General features: G+C 42.9%; 1 protein-coding gene across 1 annotated transcript in view; it reads right to left on the reverse strand.

Moving 5' to 3' along the window:
- efna3a (ephrin-A3a) overlaps positions 1-18,580 on the reverse strand; it is a 56,392-nt gene extending 37,812 nt beyond the window's left edge. Inside the window, exon 1 of the mRNA XM_069176410.1 lies at positions 17,971-18,580. Within this exon, the coding sequence (XP_069032511.1) occupies positions 17,971-18,080 (110 nt within the window). The 5' untranslated portion in view covers positions 18,081-18,580. The remainder of the gene's footprint in view (positions 1-17,970) is intronic.
- Positions 18,581-23,367: the final 4,787 nt, after the last annotated feature.

Consider the following 23,367-nt stretch of genomic DNA (forward strand, 5'->3'; position numbering starts at 1 on the left):
ATGTTTTTTTTTTTTTTTACCAATACAGATTTCAGGTGGGTGTTTGACATGACGACAGATGCCAATGAGAGATGTAGCATCCTCTCTGCAGTCAGAGTCCTGTGAGATGAGCAGGAAGTGTGGAGGCCAGTCCTGCTAATGAAAACAGAAATCTGCCTCGTATTTTCAGAGTGTTGAAAAATGGTTTTGTTCAAGTGCAAAACAATCCTGGTTCCATCTCTTGCTGATGAATTTCATTGATTTTTTTTCCCCATTGCAAATAATAAACAACTGTATGAAACACGCAAACCAATTTCTTTGAATAGATGCTCTGAATATTGTTCTATTACTGAGATAAAGTATCGCTAAAATAACGACATTTTGTGTCCGCAGCACTCAATACAAGGAGATTGCTCGCATGAAAAATGCTGTGTTTCATGCATTATATGGCTTATTTATTTATCTATTTTAAAAGCCAGTTTATTTTTTCAATTATAGCAATATTTCTATTCCAGGCAGATTTTCAAGAAAGAAAGACAGCCAAATGTGTTTATTCTAACAAAATAAAATGTAATCATACTACTAGAACTTTCTTAAAATCTCAACGAGACAAAAATGATAACACCCAAGGACCAGATTTAAACAAATAACTGATCAAATATTTTCCAATCTAGCGATGTTAACTGAATTTCTTAAACCCGGTAGACTAAGACATAGCAAGTGTTTTCTAGCAAACAGGAAAATTCCTCTCAGAGAAGACATTTCGAATTTCAAGTCTGTTTCAATGTCAAAGTCATTTTTTGTCAAGTCATTAGCTCCTTCTAGGTTAGCTACTGTACCACCTACAAATCATAGCCGCTTTCAAAGTCTTTGAAAAGACCCAAAGCCAGATTCCCTCTTTCATTAGCAAACCTGGCATCCGAGCACTCAGCCACCATCCCTCTCTGACTGCAGAGTCAAAAATGATGTGTCCCACTTGGCTCATCACACAGAGACATTAGATGTCTGCCAAAAGTCGGCGTGTGTACAAGATGTGCTCCATGCATTATTAATTTGTGAACAGTATTGTGTGTACGTGTGTGTGCTTTTCTCTGTGCGCTAAAGTTAATCATTTGTACACATGCATAGGTGGTGATGTTCATTCAGCAGCTGCAGCAAAGTTCTATATAAAAGGTTTACTTGATACATTTTTTTAATATATTTTACACTGCATTAAAAGTAGAAGTACAACCGATGGACAAGCATGAGCCTCAAAGTGCATGACTTAAAAGTATTCTCAGACAAACTACAATAAAAATTTAATACCAGCAGCAGTAGAACAACAACAACAAAAAAAGACAGGAACAGACAAAAGAATATCAAGCCTATCACTTAATACTGTCAGAAAAGCCCTTCAAAAACCTCCAATGAAATGACTTTATTACTCCTTTGTTATCGTATTTCCATAATTCTGGCTGAAACAATAAACATGAAGATAAAAAAAAATGTGACATTTGGTGGTATTTATTTCTGTGCTGGAAAGGGCGTAATTCAGATCAGAACATCTATCGATCCATCCCTCTTTGATTAATTCATCTTTTCTTGCAAGCTGACTTCTCATTCAGCACTTGGAGTGCCACGTGCTGTCTGCCTACACCTATGGATACACCAGATATTCAATCTCTATCATCGATACATAGAGTGACGGAATTAGTACAATGTTAGTGCTTGATCTGCAATATTATGGCAAAGACAAGGCCCTTTATAAATTCCATCTGAGAAGCAGATGCGTAAAGGTGCTAATTTTTCATATTACCTTGACTGTCAGCATCAGGCCATACATGCCACACGTCATTGATGGGGCCATGCATTTTTCATGAGGTTGTACATGTATTTTAATGAGCGGGGCTGATGAGGTGTGCTGCATCGGCATGGCGGACGGCCTTCACCACTCCCTCTCATTCACCATGCTCCTCAACCTGTCAGTCAGACACTCCAAGGCCTCCTCACGTCTGTCTCTAGTAGTATTCTCGAATATCAATCACACCAAAATCTTTGCATATTTTCGTGAGATAATTAAGAGGAGATTGCGACGTGGTGCAGACGATCAATCTGCAAATCAGTGGACCAGATTAAATCCAAATTCCGACTCAGTTTCGCAGATGGCAAACTAAACGGCTTAAACTGACAGAGATGCGTTTGGATGGCAAATCGGATACCCCCCCTGCTGGGTGGAGGAGCCCATGTCAGTGCCTGTGTGTAATTTGGAATTAATGGGACGGTAAAACTTTTAATTCAAAATCCCAGCCTTGGGGACAAACACATTTGCATACAAATTAACACAATTTCCTGTTTGTTCGGTATGCAAATACAAAAGGAGCAACTTACAGAAGGGCTGCCAGAGTCGAACAAGCACCACGACTCTCGCCCGAGTGCAGAACGCGAAGGCACCCAACCGCGCACTTCAAACACAGCTCTGTTTGAGATTTCAGACTACATCAGGGGTGAGCGGAGACCATACTGGAGGACTGCGCAGTCTTGTGGGGTTCAGGGTAACCTTTCTCTCCTCATCTCATTTACACGTGGAAATAACAAGTGAGGTGAGGCTCCCCCCGAACACAAGAGGCAATTAAAGACTACTGATCTGAGGTGGAGGAAGAGTGAAAGATGGCCATCCCAGGGGCAGGATGTGGCTGAAATGCTCGCAGTCCAAAAATGGAATCATTTCACGGAGTAATTAACAAATTACACCTCTTTAGACCTGTCGCTGGTAAACACTCTGAATTCTTCTGAACTCATTTTTGTACTCATTCCAGGTTTTTCTATACAATAGACTGTGATAAGCTTTCCTGAACAATGTCAGGCATTAAAAGCATCTCGGTCTGTGGTTTTTCAATAAAAGGTTGCGGGATGGTTTGAATGTCAATGATACCCAGGATGGGATGCTGCGATCTGATAACACATAATTCATCAGTGTAAACATTAAAGGGACAGAAAATGAAGGAACTTGTTTGCATTAACATAAATGACTGGCATGCTGGATGAGAAACAAACCCCCAGCTTGTTAAATTCAGCAGCCAGGACGATGGGCTTGCCAGTTTGGATCTGGTTCAGACACTAAACAGTGCACTTAATGCCATGGTGTGTTATGTTTGCATTGCGTGGGACGTGGCTATAGAACTGAAGCAGGGATCACTTATTTACAGTTACACATGTGAGTGACAGCCAGACTCGCTATTTTTCACGGTGATATCTAGTCACAGATTGGCAGTCGCATAAGAGTACACACACCACCATACACTAAATAGCAGGATTTGTAATTAAGTCTTGGGTCGTAAGTAAAATGACCCCAGACACTGGGCTATGTTAAAAAGCAACCTGATTCCAATGACTTCTCATTAGTAGGCTCTGCAGCAGCTCCCCATGTACAATCCTCCCTTGGAACTCTGAAGGTGACACAGCAGTTACAGTGGACTTTGATGGGGCACTGGGGAGCTGTACTTCATATCACAGGACTGCTTCCTCTGCAGAGTAAAAGGTTTAAATAAAAAAAAATAAAAAAAAATCAGCAGCTGCAGCCATTTGGGAAAAAGGAGGTAAAAATCTTCCTTCTCTGGCAGGTTGAGATGTTTTTTCGACATGCTTTCCGTGCGGCCGCTGGTGGACAGTCGACAGATGAAAGATTAACCCCCCGCAGATCGCTCCCACCTGCCACCAATACAATCCAGTTCCCATGTCGATAAATAATCGCTTTCATCAACACTGAATCTCGCAGATCTTCCACAGATGCCTCAGCATCTCACGCCACTCGATCAGAAGGTCAGGGGTCATCAGAATGCTGCAGAGAATTTAGATGCAGCTTCAACATGCACTCAGCTTATTCAAATTGAAAACCAAAACGTATGTGCAGATACGTGGATGTGCTCAACCAACAGGTCAGATAGGATCAAGGTACCTTCCTCACCCATTAAGCTAATTTTCCGTCCCGGGGATGGAAACCAACGCCAACGGAGCCGGGCCTCCAGTTACCAGCAGCCTGATCGCATTGCGTATTCACTCGCCGACTGCGGGGCTGATTAAATCTGTATTTAATTGGATCAGATCTAGTCGTGATGAAGCTCTCCCCCCGGCGTTTAACCCGCGGTCCTCTGTCAAGTGAGGAGGGGAAAAAAAATACTGTGGGGGAATTAAGAGCGGGAAATGAATACCAATGATAGGCTGTGCTAATAGCCAGCGCAGGAGGAGTGGACCACACCTGCAGGGCTCGACAGAGAAGAATCAGAGTTACCGGATTTCTGTCAACGTGTGTGTGTGTGTGTGTGTGTGTGTGTGTGTGTGTGTGTGTGTGTGTGTGTGCGTGCGTGCGTGCGTGCGTGCGTGCGTGCGTGCGTGCGTGCGTGCAGCTCCTTTCTTCCTTGATTAGTTACACATTATGTTATTCTGGTCGTACAAAAACTTTAGTTTTGTTGGGTTGATTAGCAGTTTTGTAAAAGCACATCACTGATAACTCCACATCGTTCAAAAACTCTCAGCTAATCAAAACTTTCATCAATTCGTCGTGATTACTCTACATGTTTCTGATGAAAAAAAAATAAAAAATGATGTGTCGAACTGGCAAATTAGCATAATTTCTCAATACATACAGTTTCACAATTATTTCCTTATTGAGAACCTCCAGTCGAGCTGAAGAGAACTGCGCACAGAGCCACGTGTCTGTTGGCGTCCACTGAAGACGCAAAGCATCTTCAAGTGGATTCACGGCGTATCTCGGTGTAAATCGCAGGGCTTACGGAGGGAAAGCAGAAGAACTGGCATTTTGGCTTGTGTGTGAGACGAGATGTCTTACTGCACGGAGACTGACGCTCATCTCAGATAAACAGCTCAGTGGTTGTAACTCGATGCTGAAGTGAGGGGAGAGTCTCGGGGAATGAGAGTGAACAATATTAAGGCGTAATTCGTCCCTCCAGTTTCAGACCGGTGGACCGCTGGCTGACTCATTATCGTGTTTTCCAACTCTTTGGCGTCCGGACTTGTTTACACGGACGACGCTGATTTTTATAGCAGCGGCCCAAAGTCGCAAGAGAGGAGGGTTACACACACAGTAAAATCAGTCCTGTGCTGTTGGCTATTAAACTGCCTCACTTGAGTTATTAATAGTTTATTGCCTTGCTCAAGGGCACCTTGGCAGTAAATGTTGAAAAAGGGTGGAGTCGCTCTCTTTCAATGGTTCACAAATAGACAGCTCAAGCTTATCGCTGGACTATTTTACAAAATTATGTTCAAAGATGTTCTTTTACTTTCAATGCCAACATGTAACAACTTTTTTTTGCCTCTTAGATTTTATGGCAAGCAAGGTCATCAAAAGACAACAATTATGGTAAATAAGTTATAGAAAAACTTTAGCTGGGGCCTGAAACGGTTAAAAAGCAGAACATTAGTTCTAGGTCGGTGACAGGACTCTGAAAGTCAGACGTGCAACACGCTTATCCACCTCCACATAAAGAACATGCTACTGAATTCCGGTATCGTACATAAATTGTGAGGTGGAGTGTGTTCAAATATGGATGTAAACCCTAAATATATTTTCAGCATATTTCGCAAATAGGTTTTTGTTTTGTTTAAAGATCCATTACTTTCGGTTGCTTGTTTTAATTCAACAACAACGTTTTCTAAAGAGGTAAAAATCTCATATCTGCATTTCTTATGTTCATTTAAAACAGCTTTGCAATTCATTAAGACAATATTACAATATTAAAAAAATGTGGGATATTAAGTTAACTTTGCTCACTTTTAATTGCCTCATTCGTGCGGCTGACATCCTGACCTTGTTGCATATTGTCCCCGACAATGTGTCCTCTTACTTTTCATCAGTAAAATGTTGCCTGACCAGAGATTGTTTTAGTGGCACCTGAGTTTTTCCTGACGAGGAAAAGAAGACACCTGGTAAGTTAACAAACTGCAATCTTAGGTCAGTGGCTTCTGTTATTATGATGCAGAATTGCCTATTAAAGTTCCAAAAACTGGATTCAAATATTTGATTGTGTTAAAGTCGAAACCTGTATCTCACCAAGGCATGTATTACACCCGTCAGTCCACTGGAGGATACTGTGTCAGTGTCACATGTTGCCTTAGCTGGGCCAGAAACGAAGGGCGCCTTCGGTTTGGGAGATGTAACGGTTTGCGTTAGATGCGACACGGACGCAATGTCGTTCGGTTGAGGTACCGAAACTAACGGTTAGGGTTCAGAAAAGATCACGGTTTGGGTTCAAATTAAAAAAAATGTTATGTACATACGTCATGTAACTTACCTAATGTACATTACACAAGTTAAATACATTATGTATGTAACTTAGTTACCTTCCTTAAAAGTAAAATTCATGTTGACTTTTAATTTCTGGCTGCTCCCAAGTGAAAGTCTTTCTTCGAACCTGGTCATACATGCGTGTACTATTCAAGCCTAAACCAGACAAAACGTGACACTGACACGGTATTGTCTTGTTGCCTGATGAGCGTATTACACGCTTTGGCGTTATACCGGGCTGCACAGTCTGTGGTGGCAACATAACTCGCTCAATGCTTCTTATTTACATAAAAACTCAAGAGCTAGTTTACTTTTAGTGACCTCCCTCTGTCTCGGATGACACCGAGTGGAGGTCGGTGATTAGAGGTGTCATTGCACCCGGCGACCTCGGCGGTCGAAGAAATTCTTGGTAAATTACACTCGCACAAGGCCAGACCTCTATATTGAACACCTCAGAGCAAACCACAAGGTTGATTGAAAAATGGCTATTTGCATACAAACCTGTGCGCGGGGGGCAGGCAGAGCAGCGAACGCTGGCTCTCTGCTCAGGTTGAGGTGGCAACGCAGGGAGGGAATGAGTCCTCATTAAGCGGAAAAGCACCATTTTCCGAAGCTCGGGGTGCTCTCTCTCTACAATAGCGCTGACACCAGTTGGAAAATATAACTAAAACTTAAATACTAGAGAAACCTGCACTGTGTTTACAATTAACTTGACTCTGCTCATAAATAATACATATAATGATAGATTGCTGATGAACTGACTAATGAAGAGGAGGTGTGTGAGGCGGGAGAGGGTTTTTTGCTGACAAACAGCAATTATTATTATTATTATTATTATTATTATTTTTAAGACTTAAAAACGGAGACCTCTCACACGTAGCACGATGCAGGAATGCTAATGTCCCTTGCATTTTTTTAAACTGCCGTTATCTTCCTGGCGCTGCACATTAGCGAGAGATATCGTTTCCTTGGCACTAAATTACCCCAACAGCGCAGGCGCTGGAATCAAAACTTAATGGAACCTCTAATTTGACCAAAAGTTCATTCCCGTTTGGAAAATTAAAGCCGTCTAATTAGGGATTGCAATCTGTTTTATGAATTGCCAAATGCCAAGTCGGACAGTATTATAGATTTGAAGAAATCTTCACAAGGATTGATCAAAGTACAACAACTTTCTTTCAGCAGACAGAATTCATGTTGACAGAAATGACAACTAGAGAGCCTGATGTTCCAATTTACATTACTCCAGATCAAATGAAAAACAATAACAGCCAGGGATGTGAATTTGATTATCTACAGTCTCTCCCTCTTTTCAATCAAGACCGCGCTGTTTTTAACAGCAGTCAAGGCTCCCAGGAAATAAATCCCTTGGTGTTAGACCAATTTCCACAGGGGGACAATCCATCTTCTGCAGTCGCCGTGTGTCACACTTGCTTTTCCCATCATAACGATGACCTCAGGCTGTATATGTTATTCTCCTTACTACATCATTTAACTCTTAACAACATGCTCTGTTGTTCTCCCGTTGTTGTCGTCACCCTACCCCCTCCCCCACTCTCCTCCCCCCTTACCCCCGCCCCCTCCATATCTCCATCCATTTTCTACAAGAGGAACACTTTATTTATTATTTCCTGTGCTTCCTCCTCTTCTGGTTCTTGGCCCTGTCATTGACTGTCACCTAGGACACACGCTTCCATGAGCGACAGCATGTTTCTAGCTTGCATCATGTGGTAAATGAGCATCACCTCAGTCTCAGTGTCTCTCTTTCTTTCTTTCCCGCAGCTCCTTCTCCTTCCTGCTTGTAGATCCCAGCGTCTGTCAGTGCTGGGAGGAATTTCAGAGCCCCGACACAAAAATCTCAAAGATCAGCGAGTGTTTTTGAGCGTACAATGCAGACAGAAAGAGATACAGTTTGAGAGGAGAGTGAATGGGTGAGGACGAGGGTAAATGTTTGCTGTATCTACGTCAACAAGCAGAGCAGGTGTTGCAGGCCAGATCCCTACCTCTAGGCACACTGATTTTGATAATGAGAGAGGGACAAACAAGTCGCCTCTAATAAACATGTTTTATCGAGCCGAACAAATGCTCTTAAATGCTGTTTGACACACAGGGGGAAATATCTGCTGAACGGGGACAGATAAGATTTCCTTTCCAGCTGTTTTGGCCGTTGCGATCAGCTCCTGACAAATACTCGGAGTAAAATGTGCGGGTTCAAGTCGACCCATTGATGCATATTCTGCCGTTTTTCCTGGTTTTACAGCGGTGCCTCTGAGCTGCTTGTTCCGATACAGTACGCATGAGCAACAGCAGAAAGGTTGAGGTCTTTAAAGATACTCTACTTCCTGACACACCATTAATATTCTCCATACAGACTCTTCCTCTCCTCTACATGCGAATATCCCCGTCCCCCTCCCCCAACTTACACTCCACTCTCTGCCTTTACATCTCTGCTTTGTATCTCCTTCCTGCATCGCCTTTTTTTTATGTGCATTTCCCCCCCCCCCCCCCCCCCCCAACCTCCCTTTTGGTTATTTTTTGTCATAACTTTTTCTTCCTCCTCCTCCAACCTCCTCCTCCTGGGAAGTGGCACAGAATCCCTTTAAGTGCTACAAAAGCAAATCTATTTATCATAACCATCTATCTCTTACTGTACCTATACTTACTTTATCCTATACTGGAAGACACACTGCAAACTCGGAGACTGCAGAGAACAAGAACACCACAGCTCATCTCAGGTGCACGTGCAGTGAGCAAAAAGGATTTCTACATAATGACACAACGAATGCGATTTACTCTTTCAATTGCCACAGAGCGATAAATTAAAGGGAGGCAAATGGGCGGCAGTGCCCACTGTCCTCCCACGCACGGCAATGCGGTTGAGCGGAGCAGTCTTCAGGGACTTCCCATTGACTCCACACAAGGTGAGAACAGAGCAGGAACAGAAGGCTGAGCAAAAACACTTCAAACAACACGGCAGGAAGAGCGCGAGGGCTGCTGCTCCGCGAGGCAAACGTCGTGGGGGGGGGGGGGGGTGAAGGGGGTGGGGGAGCTGACCAAAAGAGACAGGGAGACGGAATCATTATTCTGCATTAAGACGATCAATCAAACAAGCACGTACGCACACGCACAAAATATCCCAGACAGGCGATGAGACATGAAAACACCTTAAATGCCACCTAATAGCAGCCAGACCAACACGGAGTGAGAGAGCACAGCAGGACATTGATATTCTATACACCCACACACAGCATGGTGAGGAGCTGGGCTCGTCTCTGTGTTTCCCAGCTTTAAACACAATGCGCATCTAGACACGGTCCCGGGCAGCACACACACACACACACACACGCACACGAGAGAGAGCACGAGACGCAAGCCATTTTCTGACACATACTGTACACACAAAGTAGAAGTCGTGTAAGAAATAGGGGCTTTCACACAGTTCCGGTCATGAGGGTACCACCCACAGATGTCTGCTGTACATAGCCCAAAGCCAGAAGCAGCAAAGCAGCTGAACCAACCCAATAAATAAGTTAACAAACAAAGCATTGCAGCAGATTGGTACATAGCCAGAGGAGAGTGTGCACAGTTTAATCAGGGGAACATATTGAACAGATAGACGATTGACTCTGCTGTACATTTCCTCAATAACCCCGTCATTAATACCACGGCACTCAAAGTTTTGTGATGACGCGCAGGACACCGCCCCTCCACATCCCTCCGCACACTGCACACCCGATCGTAACAAATACCATTAACAGACTGCACTGTAGATCTTTTCTTTTACCAACGCACCGATCAGGAGAGAAGGCCGTAGAAGGAAGGGGAACACACACACACCCTCTACGCCACCATTGATGGAGCATGCCAGATATGAGTCACGTATTGTTCATATAAATCAATGGGTGAGAACACCAGGTAGGAAAAGGAGAACATGTGTGCGAGTAGAGAGACATGATTATGCATCTGCCGTGGCTCATGTATTAACCATAGCTGAATTTACACATCAAGGCGGCAAATGAATTCCGAATAGATTTTTGATACAGACCAACACGAGACCTGATTAAATGATGAGGTTGGAGATATGGAAGCCTGCAGTGTGCTACCACTGAGTTGTATTCTGATCTGCTGACTTTGTGTTGTGTATTGTATTACGTAAGGGCAAGGATGTGATAGTTTTACTGTTCTCTAAAACCAACATGGTGATAAGATATTTAGATAGATGAATGGATGGATGGACGGACGGACGGACGGACGGACGGACGGACGGACAGACAGACAGACAGACACCTTATTAATCCCACAAGGGGTAATTTTTTCACTACAGCAGCATTATAGATACAGGTAAAGCAATAAAAATAACAGAGTAAAAAATATTAAATATGAAAATGCACAATATATACAATAAAATAGAATAATATTAAATTAAACTAACTCAACAATAGCGCAAGAAATTAAGCAAGCAAACAAACAACCAACGGTATTATTGTTGGGTGATGGATTTGACCAGAGGTGAGTTATTGTGTAGTCTGATAGTGGTGGGCAGGAATGATCTCCTGTATCTGTCCTTGTCACTCAACAGTTTTCAGAGTAACGCCACTACGGGGGGGCGATGAGAAGGCAAGACGGATGTAACGCTCCTTCAGACACCCCTACTGAAGTTAGAAAAATGACATGCTGTAATATAATGTCTAAAATGAGTTAGACATAATATTCTGATATTACGTTGCACTCACCAGGGATACAGCTTTGTACAGTACAGTATTGTTTATTGCGTCCTTTGAACGAAGCAACGACATCCTCTAAAAGCACTGTTGGGCCCATGTGACCCCCGGCTCAATACTACCTGGTACAGGTCATACTGTACATTTTACGACAGCTATAAGTCAACTAAAAAATTAAATAAAAATTACGTTTCATTTCATGACTATGTGACTACTTCACCAAGCAGAGCATCTCCAAATGTTAAATTTGAGCTGCAGAGCCCTCCAGCTCCCTCACAACAATAAAAAATTCATTTTTGCCAGTAGGTAGCTTCCTGTCCAATTCACTTACATCACACTTTCAAGCTCTAAAGACTTTCCTATCATATTTGTAATGGAGCAGTTTCGCTTGAAGATGCACTGATTTCAATGTTCCCTCTAACAGCATAAGAGGGATACATTAAGCCGGTGGATGTGGTAGCTGTTGCTGCTGGTGCTGCTGCTGGTGGTGCTACTGGTGCTGCTGCTGCTGCTGCTGAGGGGTCAAATTACTTTTTGTCATTCTGGATGCACAGAGCAGAAGAGAGAGATTTCAATTTTCTTCAAATATTCTTATTACAGAGATGACAGCTGCTACAGGGTCTCAGACGTTCATATAATTACATCTTCAATAGGAAAAATCTCAATTATAACAGAATATCTAATTATTACGCTGCCCATATCTGAAATTGCCCTCACATAAAAAGGAAAACTGGAGCCGTATCACCCACTAAGCTGTGAGGACAGTTTCCACTTCTCGTAACACCGCTGTTGTTAAGCACCCAAGAGCATTAGAGGGAAGACCTGTCACGGCTCAAGACCTGAAGTGAATGAACAGAGAACAAGATATGACAGAGCACAAACCTGTGTCCTCACTCGCTGCCTTTTTTATGAAGGGACACCGATAACTCGTGAAGGCGCTGGAAAATACTACCTCGATTGCCATACCTTCTGCTTCAATAAAAAAACAAATTATTTTGACCAACTGCTGTGGCTGCCATGTCGTTTTTCAGGCCATGTAGCATAACAAGGCCCATTCTCCAAATAATCAAAGTCCAGCCGGTGACCATCCACCTATCAACAGCTTTGATCTTTTTCCTCCATGGCAGCCATTTTCATCATAGCAGCAATATAATTTCCCACTGGGTGAGTGGCGCTGCAGTGCAGACTCCCAGTGTAATGTTCTGAGGAGCTGCCATTCAGAAGTTGGAAAGCCCTCTTTTTAAAAAGCATTTGCATTCAAATCATTGAGTCTGAAATTGGTTCTACCTCGCTGGGATCAAGACTATCTCCTGTGGGTTCCCACTGCCAGTTAACTGTAGTTTTTATAACCTTGGAGCACAGCAATGCTAATGGCTTCTGATGGCATATGAAGGAAGGGCCTAACCATGTTTTTCTTTGGACTCCTCCAGAGAAAGTAAGCGCCTTTCTTCCTCACCTGGGGGTAGCTCTTAGATGAGTCTCGTGGCACCTTTCCATCAGAGCCCATGAATGGGTTATAATGGTTCACCAAGCTTGCCAATTCCTCATAATAATGAAGCTCAGTAGGCTTAGAGTGCATTGGACGTCTGGAGGGACCAGAGAGGATAAAAAAAAAAAAAGCAAGATGGGAGACTTTATTGTGACAGGGTCAAAGTCAAAGTTTTCACAATCTCCCCCCCTGGTTTATAGCCATTAAATTCCAGGTTGATTAAGTACCTCCTCCTGAGGTTTCCTCTGCGTCACCAGCCACCTTTTAATTTAACTACACTCTAGAGTCAAATTACTGTTTACCAACAGCAGCAGCCTTTAAGTTTATGTAATTGTCTTTAGTCTTTGCAATTATTTTCACATAGGTTTGACTGTAAGTGTTAAGAATTCTTAACGATGCAACGCAAATAGAAAAATCAAAATTTCCCATGATGAAATAGGGTAGATTTTTTTTAACTAAGTGAGACATTTGGCAAAAACAAGCGTACACTGATGTTCTCACCTAACCTTTGAATCTGTAAAGCCAGCAGAATCTTAAGTATGCTCTGAAGAAAGTCTTTCATTTTTATCTCATGGAGAATTAATTTACGGTTTGTTTTGGTCTCACAGACTCATTCAAAAAAAAAAAATTCTTTCATTTTTATGTTTCATGGGACTAAGTTGCACTATGTTTAAGTGAAAGATTTATTAAAAACGTATTTTTCTTTCGTCGTGCCCGGCTTCATGTTTTTTTTAACCTGTTTTCTCTGAAGTTGCCTCTGCAGATACAAGACCTTGTGTAGTGCAGACACAGTTAAGGCCTCCAAGGAGCATGAACCCCGGAGCAGTGACTGACAAGCCCGTAATAATCAATTCTCAAGCATGCTGTTCTAAGGCAATACTGGAGCTGAGCTTCCCGAGCTGAGCTCCAAATGCTTCACAGCAATTTACTGACACCGCAAAATCAAATTAAAAATGCATTTGGGAAATTGATCACCTGATGCACTCAGATTGATTGCTGCTCAGAAAGCAAGCTGGTTTGTGTTTTTGTTCGGCCGGGGTCCATTCACCTTCCCATACCATATAATGTATTGATCCTCACGCCCACTCGTGGATCCATACGAACCATTAGATATCCTTTCAGGGTTTCTCTATCCATTTATGTGACTCATGGCAGATTCCAATGAGCTAAAAATGGCCAGCACACCACTTGGCAGACCAATAAGCTTTAAGACACCCCTGCAGATCTATGCTTTAATGAAGCTCTGTGACATTGTCAAGTTAATTATCCATTTAAAAGTATTCATCAGATTAATCTTTTGGATGTCCAAACCATAAAAATTACATAAATAAATAAAAATGCAACAATGTTCACAAACAACTTGAATAGTTGGCGAGAGAAACGCTCCATTAGAAATGGAGACACATGCTCAATTCGAAAAGGCATAGTAAGACAATTTGCACTTTTCTGCCAGCTATTCACAAGCATTCACTCTCATTTAACTCAAAAGCAAGCAGGGAAAAAACTGCATAGTATCTAATGCTCTTTGAGGTGGCTTTGTGGTACAGTGAATGTGCAGGAACCAACTGAATGCCAGTGAATAAGATGCATTTGTATGCAAACTTGCCAAGACAGCCAAGAGACGGAGCTGCAGGCGGACGAACGTGCATGTAATCAGGTAGCAAATCTGCTTGTCTGCTGCATGCTCCGTCTGTCGCGCGGGGCAGAGGAGCAGGTGAATGGTGGGAGCTTTTGTCTCTGAGCACCGGTCCACATGAATGACCCAGACTGTGTCCACATTAGCTCGGATCAACTCCTGTGGGTGTCATCTCCTCAGAAAACAGCAGCTAGAGCACATTCAGCCAAATAAGCGAACTTCCATATCCGTTAGAGCCCACGTTCTCGTTCACCCTTCATGACTTTTGGCCAACTCAATCAATCTTTCCCCTCTTCTTTTTTTTTTTCTTTCAGGTGAAAGACTGCTGTACTTTCCAGCATGATGTTCTTCCTTTCTGCCACAATCTCTCCATTACGCACACCTGTTCCCCACAGTAATAATCTTCACACTTTACACCCTTCTCTTCCTCTCCATTTATTTTCAGAATTTTTCTTTATCCATCACCACACATCTCTTCTTTTTTTTTTTTTTCCCCTTTATTTCTCAGTAATGATTACCTTTCCTGCAGCTAAACATCTACAAAGTTTTCCCTGCAGGGCGCCAGGTTTTTCTTTGCCCCACAGGAAACCAACTCCGAGTCTAGCTTGGTCTGTACGCCCACACATACGATCTGGCGGTTAATGAGCCTGTTGAGGAAGACGGCACCTCGGCTCAACATTGATCACCAGGCCTCGGTTCCCTCGAACTCTCGTTGAGGCTATTTGTCAAGGTGATAATATATTTTGTAGCACCACGTATAGTGTGTCGGATAATTTGAGTTGTTTCTTCATCATGTGGTCTATGGACTTGGCAGACACCATTTCAGGTCCAAATCGGGGTTATAATGTGTAGCACGAAACACACAGGGCTGTAAATCACTGAGGATCAGCCACAAACGGCGAAAGAACGCTTTCATCTTGCTGAGCAGGCAAAGGAATGGCAATTTAGCAGAGACGTGGGACATTTTCAAACTCAATTCCCTGCTATTCCTTCCTACACCCATGCAAGACTTATGCCCTGGTGTTCTGCTAAGTTAAATGCTATAGGGACACTGTGTGACTTAGCAAAGGTGTGGGAGATTGAATGAAAGCTGTGCTCCTGTTTTCATCATGCTGACATGGGGTGCCCAATTATGGAGATGCGTCCTGTTTAACCAGTGAGACCAAACACCTGATGGGAGGCGGTGGCAGGCGCACAGGACGCTGCCTGTGGGTAGGCGAGGCTACCGCAGTGCATCGCTGCTCCCGCATGCTCTCAAGATGTTCCACATCTCCCCCCTCTAATTGGCAGATGGCCTCAGATGCGAGATGATTTAATGGCCTGTGTGTGTGTTTTTTCTTGCCTCAGTCAGCCATTAGCAGGGACATCTGTAACGAGTTGGCCAGGCGCACTGCTGAGAGCGGAAGCTGAGCCCAACACTTTCTAATGGGGGGTAGTGCAGTCGTGACGGACTTGGGAGGTAATCAAAGCACTCCGAGGTATTTATTTGGGTTTTGATAATCGAGACATCTCGCTTCAAGTTATCTGAGACAGAAAAAAAAAAACTGTAATAAATCATCTGATTTACCTCAGCAAAGCTGCATAAAGTCAAACAGCACAATATTACTGGATTGCACCTGTTTGACATTCCACTTTTGACTTTCAGTACACCAGTGCAAGACATATCTAGCTGAGCGTCCTCATAAAAAGCCATTTTCATGGCTTTGGCACAAACAGCTTGGCTTCCATGTGATCCCATTTCTTGCAGCTGTGCCGTAACCATCTGGGCTGAAGGCTGCGTTCAAGGGTAAAACATTACAGCCTCAACCAGAGTTTTGGCCCTAAAGGCCTCTGGTTTCTGTCTCGCTGTTGCTGCCTTCATTTCTTGCTGCTCCCTTCTGAGCTTGTCACTATAACAAGAGCTGGATGAGGGAAAGAGGTGCATTGCTGAACAAGTGAGGCCTTCAGCTGATCCTCTATGCATGTAGACAGAGTGGTGGAGAAGTGGCTCCAAGCCTAAGGCCTTTTAAAGCTTGATGGCCATCAGTATTCTTGCCATAGCCTCTGAGGATTTGTCTGCTACCTGCAAACTGGGTCACTTTTTGCATTATTTTAGAGATTTGTATCTCGCTGTGGAGAAAAGCAAGGTTTTGCACACGCAGGCAGACCCACACCTGCACTTTGTCTCTCTCTCCGTTCCCCCCCCCGCCCCCCTTCTGCCTTTCTCACACACACAGTATTCTGAATTCATTAATATGAGCACATATTTGTCATTCTAGCACATAAATGTCAATTTATAGCCACCAAATGTGCTAACACCATAATGAATAACTACACTGAGCGACCATACCCATGCTGTGAAAATCATTTTAGATGAAGCACATAACGAAAGACTAATTAAAATTGATAGATAGGACTAATACTGATTGCGACACTCAAAAACCTTTTACAGCACTTAAATGCAACCAAGTTTGAGTTAATACACTGCTTGTCTTTTCATGTCACACTGATGGGATTAACTGCAGTCATAAATGTAAAATCATTTTTGAATGTTAGTCTGCCATTTACACATTAATATTAATGAGGAGGTGACAGTGTTTCTGCATCACATTGACTGTTTCTGAGGTTTTATAGCCTTTTTTTCAGCTTTTCGAGAGGAAACCTTCAAATATCGGAATGCATTCACATGAATTCAAATAACTTCCATAAAATTTCTGATTCTAATCATCATCTACTGTACGTGTGCCTTCAACTGAGAGCCTGGGAGGTGAGTGAGGGACCAGGAGCAGATGGGGGGGGCGGTAATGAGATGCAGAAAAAAGGGAATTGAGGGGGACAGGCTGGCTGGTGAGACACAGTAGAAAAATAAGAGGGAAGAAAATAACCAAGTATGAGATAGAGAGAGGCGATAGGAGAGACCCGCGTCTGAGGTGAATACAAATGGACAGAGAAGGAACACAGATAGAGGACGGGGGAGGGGGGCAAGAGGGAGGTTGTGTGAGGAGAAGTGATAAAAGAATGTGAGAAAGATGGATTCACTGTTGGTTAATGAGAAGACAAAGGCAGTAGAATCCACATCGATCTCTGCCCCACAGCAAGCTGGCTTTATACAGGTAGAGAGATAGGAGAGCCTGAGGAAGCTTACCTGAGGTAAGCAACCTTACTGTTGTTGGAGGAATCAGGGCCTGAGCACAGGCTCAGATGTGCGTTTCTGTACAATAATGTATGCCTCTGTGTGTGTGTGTGTGTGTGTGTGTGTGTGTGTGTGGCAAGCACAGTTAATGCGTGCACACATACTCAGGCCGATTTATGGAAGTTTGAGCCGTTTTGATGCTGAATGGAGGCAGAGAGGGTGACTGACAGCACAAATGTGAAAGCAAGGTAAATGAAAAGATAACTGCTTAAATGAGTCATTACCGAGAGCCAGTAGATGGACTAAATATGAGACAGAAATCAAATATTCATACAGCAAGCACTCTGCAGGCAGGGTGAACAGAAGCAATGTCGTAGAAACAGTTTCCCACTGGAGATGCATTACTGTACTCAGACCGATTAAGTGATTGGAATACAGGAAGAAAATATGACTCACAATTATTCTACAGATGAAAAGAAACATTCAGATAGTTATTCACTATTGCAATCAGTTGATTGTCTTATCTGAAAGCTGGCAAAAAACAAAAAAAACAAAAAAATTAAAATAACTATTGCATGTATTGTAATGTAGCCCATTTCAGAGGTGTTTCAAAAAAAGAAACGCGTCGCTGCAGGGTATGACCACTGTCTTGTAAACAAGTTATCAGCACAGGTGCGCATCAACAAAGAGGAACACCAGTTAATTTGTGTTAACACGGACAGGACCGCGTTGCGGGTGCCGAAAGCCACTTACAGTATGTTTGAGCTGTTCCAGTACACCGCATGCCGGTCGCTGGCTCTCGAAAGGTGCAAGTTTGTAAGCACCAGCGTGATGATGCTGAGAGAAAGCGTTGCGAGAGCCATAATCCCCTCCGGTGCTCGTCCAGCCCTGGTTCCCCTCTTCCTTCTGCGTCCCCGCTCCTTCTGTCCCAGGCGACGTGTCGTTCACAACATCCCAGCGGTCAAAAACGCCTTTTCAAGTTCCCAGTTACCTTAACAACGGGTTGAATCGGGGTGACTTTGAGTGGTTACGTGTTCTTCAACTGAAATCCCATTGCGACGAGACCCATTTGGACTTCTTTAGCCTACTTGTGCCAAATCTGTTTGGACTTCTGTCTCGTGGCCGCTGCGCACTTTCAAGTCACTCCTTTTGTTTTCCAATTCTGCTTTCATTAGAGGGGGACAACACCGGAGATGAAAAGGCACCACGTTTACAGCTAAGATCTGAGGTCGGTCTTATGGTTCTTTACACAGCTTTAAAGGCGCATCCAAGCCGATGTGTCTCTGCTGGAAGGTTTATGTACCTGTCGTCTCTCTCATAATCAACAGCAGCAGAAGGAGCCGCACGTTGCGCACACAACGCTACAAACCCGCCCTCTGATGGCCGAGTGGAGCTCACATGTCCATCTATCTTGCTGCCCCGCCCCCTGAAACCAGGCAGCGTGTGTGTGTGTGTGTGTGTGTGTGTGCGTGTGTGTTTCACTCACCCGCGATCTTTTAAGGATATCGGATGTGTTTTAGTAAGGAATTAGGTTAAAGATTGCGTAAGGATTACGGTGTGAGGATAAGGATTACAATTAATGTTTGTTTGAGTTTAGAGAGAAGGTGAGACTTTAGGAGCAGCTTTAGTTAATGTACATTCATTTCACAAACCATAAACCCAGCAAAGCCTGCGCTGCACTACCCCTTAATTAGTAATTAGGTCAGAGCCATTCATTCATTGCTACACCCAGCGGCTAGTTTGCATCCAGCTCTGCTGCCTTATTGTGTGTAACTTACATTACCTGTAAATAATCACTAACAATGACAGTTAACGTCAGAATCCATGTATTGATTTCCATATTTGGACGTTTGTTAGTGATTGCCATTTGATAGCTTCAAATTAAGACATGCTTGTTTGTGAGTATACACATGACATTGTAGATATACTATTTCAGTGTATTATGAGCAATGGTGAAGAGGTATTTAGATCCTTTACACAAGTGAAAGTACCAATAAAACAACGTAAAAATATTCCATTACAGGTAAAAGTCCTGCATCAAAAATCCTGCTTATCTAAAAGTACGCAAGTAGCTAAAACATTGAAGTACAAGTACGGGTTTGGTTTCCTCTGACTGATATATTCGTATGTATGACATCATTAGATTAGTAGCTAATACTAAAGGATCTGTATGTAAGCAGCATGCTAATGTTGTAGCAAGTGGAGCTAGTTTGAACTACTTTATGTCCAGTTTTATAAACAGGGACAGCAGACAAATCTGAAGGGTCGTCAAATGATTACTGGGAGAGGACATAAGAAGTTCAGATACACAAATCTGTTTCCAGTTTTGTCTGAGCTTTGATTTTTGTTGAGTAATTGGACCATGAGAACGTTTATTGAAATTAAACCATGTGTGAAATTTTGAGGAAAAAAAACATTACTATTCGGTGGAGCTGTTAACAACTCACAGATATCTGAAATGTGACACAGACTTCACACTTTGTAAGATGTCAAAAGCCAGAAAGGCTGGAAACCACTGGTTTAATCTTTAACAATGTGTCGTATTTCAAAAGGTCAAATCTCCATCTTAGAAGTAACTAAAGCTGTGAAATAGTGGAGTGGAAGTGTCACGATAAAGCAAAAATATTCAAGTCAAGTACAAGTGTCTAGAAATTGTACAGTACTGATGTAGAGTGAATGTACTTAGCTATTTTCCACCACTGCTAACCAGCCAGCTGTATGACTGGGAAATGCATACGTGCCACTTTTGTTGCTGTAAGGGATTGCTTATTTGTTTGGTCTTTTATTCTCAGACCTCACCCCCCCCCCCACAGACTGGTAACGTAACTCACTGAAATAAAATGCTTTCCAGTCACTGAACAGTAAGAGATGTTATAAATACACCACAGGTCCCATCTTGGAAGTTCTACAGCTGTTTCCTTTCTCGAAACGTACAGAGGGTTAGTTTTAGGGTTTAACTTTGAGATTGAGCTGGAAGAACACGCTCAATGACAAAAATCCTCTCCGGCTGTGAAATGACTCATTATCACACATTTAATGATTATCACCCTGCATTATGAACACACTGTTCAAATTCCTGTAACAACCAGAAAATGTGGAAGCTGTTTGATACAGAAATTGGTGACAAATTATGGGAAGAACCAACATGAAAGCAGTGGAGAGCCTCGTCTCATACTGTGTTCAGTGATGTAAAGCTGATAATGACCTGGACCTGCTGAATAAAATTATGTCTTACAATCAGCATATTCCCATAGATGCCCAATGCACATACAAAATGAACATTGTAAAAAAAAAAGACCACATGTAATGATTAGTGAAAGGCTTTGCACAAAACATTAGGATGTTTTTGTGTGATTTATTATGTGATATGCTTCTTTTTTTCTTTCTTTTTTTTTAAAAAGAAACTGTTTAGTCTCTGTGCGTTTGGAGAGAAGGGTTTTGTAGAAATTAGGTTATTTCAGATATACAATTCAGCAGGGGTTAAGGTGAAGGTTAGAATTAAGATTCTAATGAATATTAGAAAAAAAGTGGAAGGCCATCACAAGTACAGTAATCATACATGTGTCTAAGTAATTATATGAGTGTGTATCTGTGTGCATATGTGTGTTGAATAGTGAAACACAGACTTAGGGGGAGTGTATGTAAATTTGGAGACTTTAATTAACCTGTTTAATTTCGCCGGTGGTGGTTTAACCACTCTATCTAGCCCAACGGCAGCCCACAGTATTAATGGCTCAGTTAATTCCAAATATTAGGCATTAGCCTCGGTTTGATTAACTCTGCCAATTTCATATCTCGTAATAGTGTCCTTTTTGGAGGGGATATCAGTGATATTCACACCCATAAACATGATCATGGACGCTGTTGGTGAAACTTTAGCTGAGCGATCCAAGCATTAATCTGAATTACCTCCAATGATAAATGAGTGTTCATTACACTTCTTAGCCGAGTCCTTGAAGGTCAAAACTCGCACTTCTTTGAGTGAGGAGAGGTAGCCCGAATCAGTTGTAGATCTGCTCCCTACTTTCCCCTCTTACAGCTCTCATTCATACACACTCTGTCTAGTTTGCTCTCGTTTGCTCTCACTCACTCTCTGCCTCTGTTGTTTTTGTCAGTGATGACGCCTCTCTTGAGTACCCTCCAGGCATGTTGCCGTGGCGACTGGAGTAAAGGGGTGGATGAAAGAGCAAGTACCATCACTTTCCCCCCTCCAACTCTCCCTCTCTCTGTCCCACCACCTATCTGTGCAGCTCCACTGGATCACTCGCCTCCATCCACTCTAACATTTGTCATCCTTTTGTCGCCTCTCACTCAGGAGGGAAAGTGCTGTATACAAGGAGCATATTCTCCCAATTCTCCATAAACTGATGATCTCTCGCTTCCTGCAGCGTCTGCCGACCACACAGTGCCAATGAAAGTGAGATGAAAATATAGGGAATGACATTTAATATGTTTCCTGGACCTGTCTCAGCCAGCAGAGTCACAGATGCATATTTATGATATGCTTTGTGGGTTTGAGTGTGCATTCTGATCATGTGACTGAGTGAAGCTTCCCAGTGTCATAACTTATTGAACACATTTGTTCTTTCGTCTGATTATGATGCTTATTGCCTGCTGCAGCCTCTGTGGCTGCACTCTTTGTGGGCTATTTCGCGATGCATTGGATGTACACTATTGTAACAGTAAATATGGCCCATTACCTTGACTGTGACTCTGTTTGTGATTAATTCATAAACAGTAGCTATGGGCATATTGATTATTCTGATAATTTGTTATCATCAATCTGCCTCAACACTTTCATATATCCATGCTGGCTCAATATTGATTTCCTTCCTCACCCTACTTCATTCCCATTGTAAGCAATATTCTAGTAAAAAATGTGATGCTGGTCTCTCCCTTAGCGAGATTTCTTTATTCTTCCTCCTGGCCTCCATTGGTGCTATCTCTAATTTCCCATCTGTTCCCCTTTTCCCTACGTCTCATTTTGGAGTTATCTCAGCTTTAATGTTAATGGATGAAAAGGAGGTTGTTGTGATTGAGCTTAATGTCCAGTGGCGGTGTCAGTAAACAGCGATTTATTTGATTAATCAGTTAATCTAGTGAAATGTCAAACTTTGAATATAAAGTGACTGTGACAAAGATAACAACGGAAGTGGAAGACTTTTGAACTCAGCGACACAGACAAATAAACATCTCCGTGTAAAAGTAAAAATGCATAAATGTTTTTTTTGCTTGTCTGTTGCCTTTCCATACAGTTCCCTCGCTCGCGTAGTTTCTGTTCTTTCTTTTGCAGATCTCCAGGTAGCTCCATGTCTCTGCTCTGCGATTGTCAGCCCCAGCAACAGTTCATGTTTTGGATCTCTATGCTGTCCTTTTCTCTCTCTGCTCACCCCTCACCCCAACCGGTCAAGGCCGATGGCCGCCCACCTCTGAGCCCGGTTCTGTCGGAGGTTGTTCCTTCCCTTTGTTGGAGGTTTTTCTCCCTTAAAGAGGAGCTTTTCCCTCCTACCTTATGTGGGAATTGTTGAATTGTTGGGTTTCTCTGTATAATGCTGTAAAGTTATGCTGTAAGGACTTTAATGTGTTAAGTGCCATGAAATAACCCGTGTTGTGATTTGGCATTATATAAATAAAATTGAATTGAATAAATCTGTATCTCTGGCATGCCCCCACCCCCCGTGCTCAACAGTGACACACTCACCTTGCCCGCCCTCCCTCATCCTCCTGCCTTTACTTCTTTCATTTGTTGTGAATATGCATTTTGCAGTCTTTTAGCTCCACCCAGCCCATGCAAGTGTGATGAAGCGAGGGACAAAGAGGTGCGAGAGAAGACAGAAAGAAATAAAGAATCCCTGGCGGCGCCAATTGATCGAGGTTTGAGGTGGAGGAAGAAATTAAAGTGCAGGAATCAAGGCAGAGGTAGAGAAAGTTATAGAAGACTTAAGTGAGCAAAAAAAAAGGAGTGTGGGGAGAGAAAATGGAGAGGGAGACATGGAAGCATTATCCAAATGGAAGAAAGGCCAACAGTGGTTTTGTTAATGGTATGGTGCTGAGGAGAGTCCTGGCCTAAGCTCCAGGTGGGCCTCCATCATTTTGTCCCCTCGAGTGTGACGCTTAACCTGCCTCGCTTCAGTAAGTACCCAGCTGTGC

This window comes from Embiotoca jacksoni, unplaced genomic scaffold, assembly GCF_022577435.1.
Source record: "Embiotoca jacksoni isolate LCO1_2020_lvr unplaced genomic scaffold, fEmbJac1.0.p SCAF_7, whole genome shotgun sequence".
In the NCBI taxonomy this organism is placed as follows: domain Eukaryota; kingdom Metazoa; phylum Chordata; class Actinopteri; family Embiotocidae; genus Embiotoca; species Embiotoca jacksoni.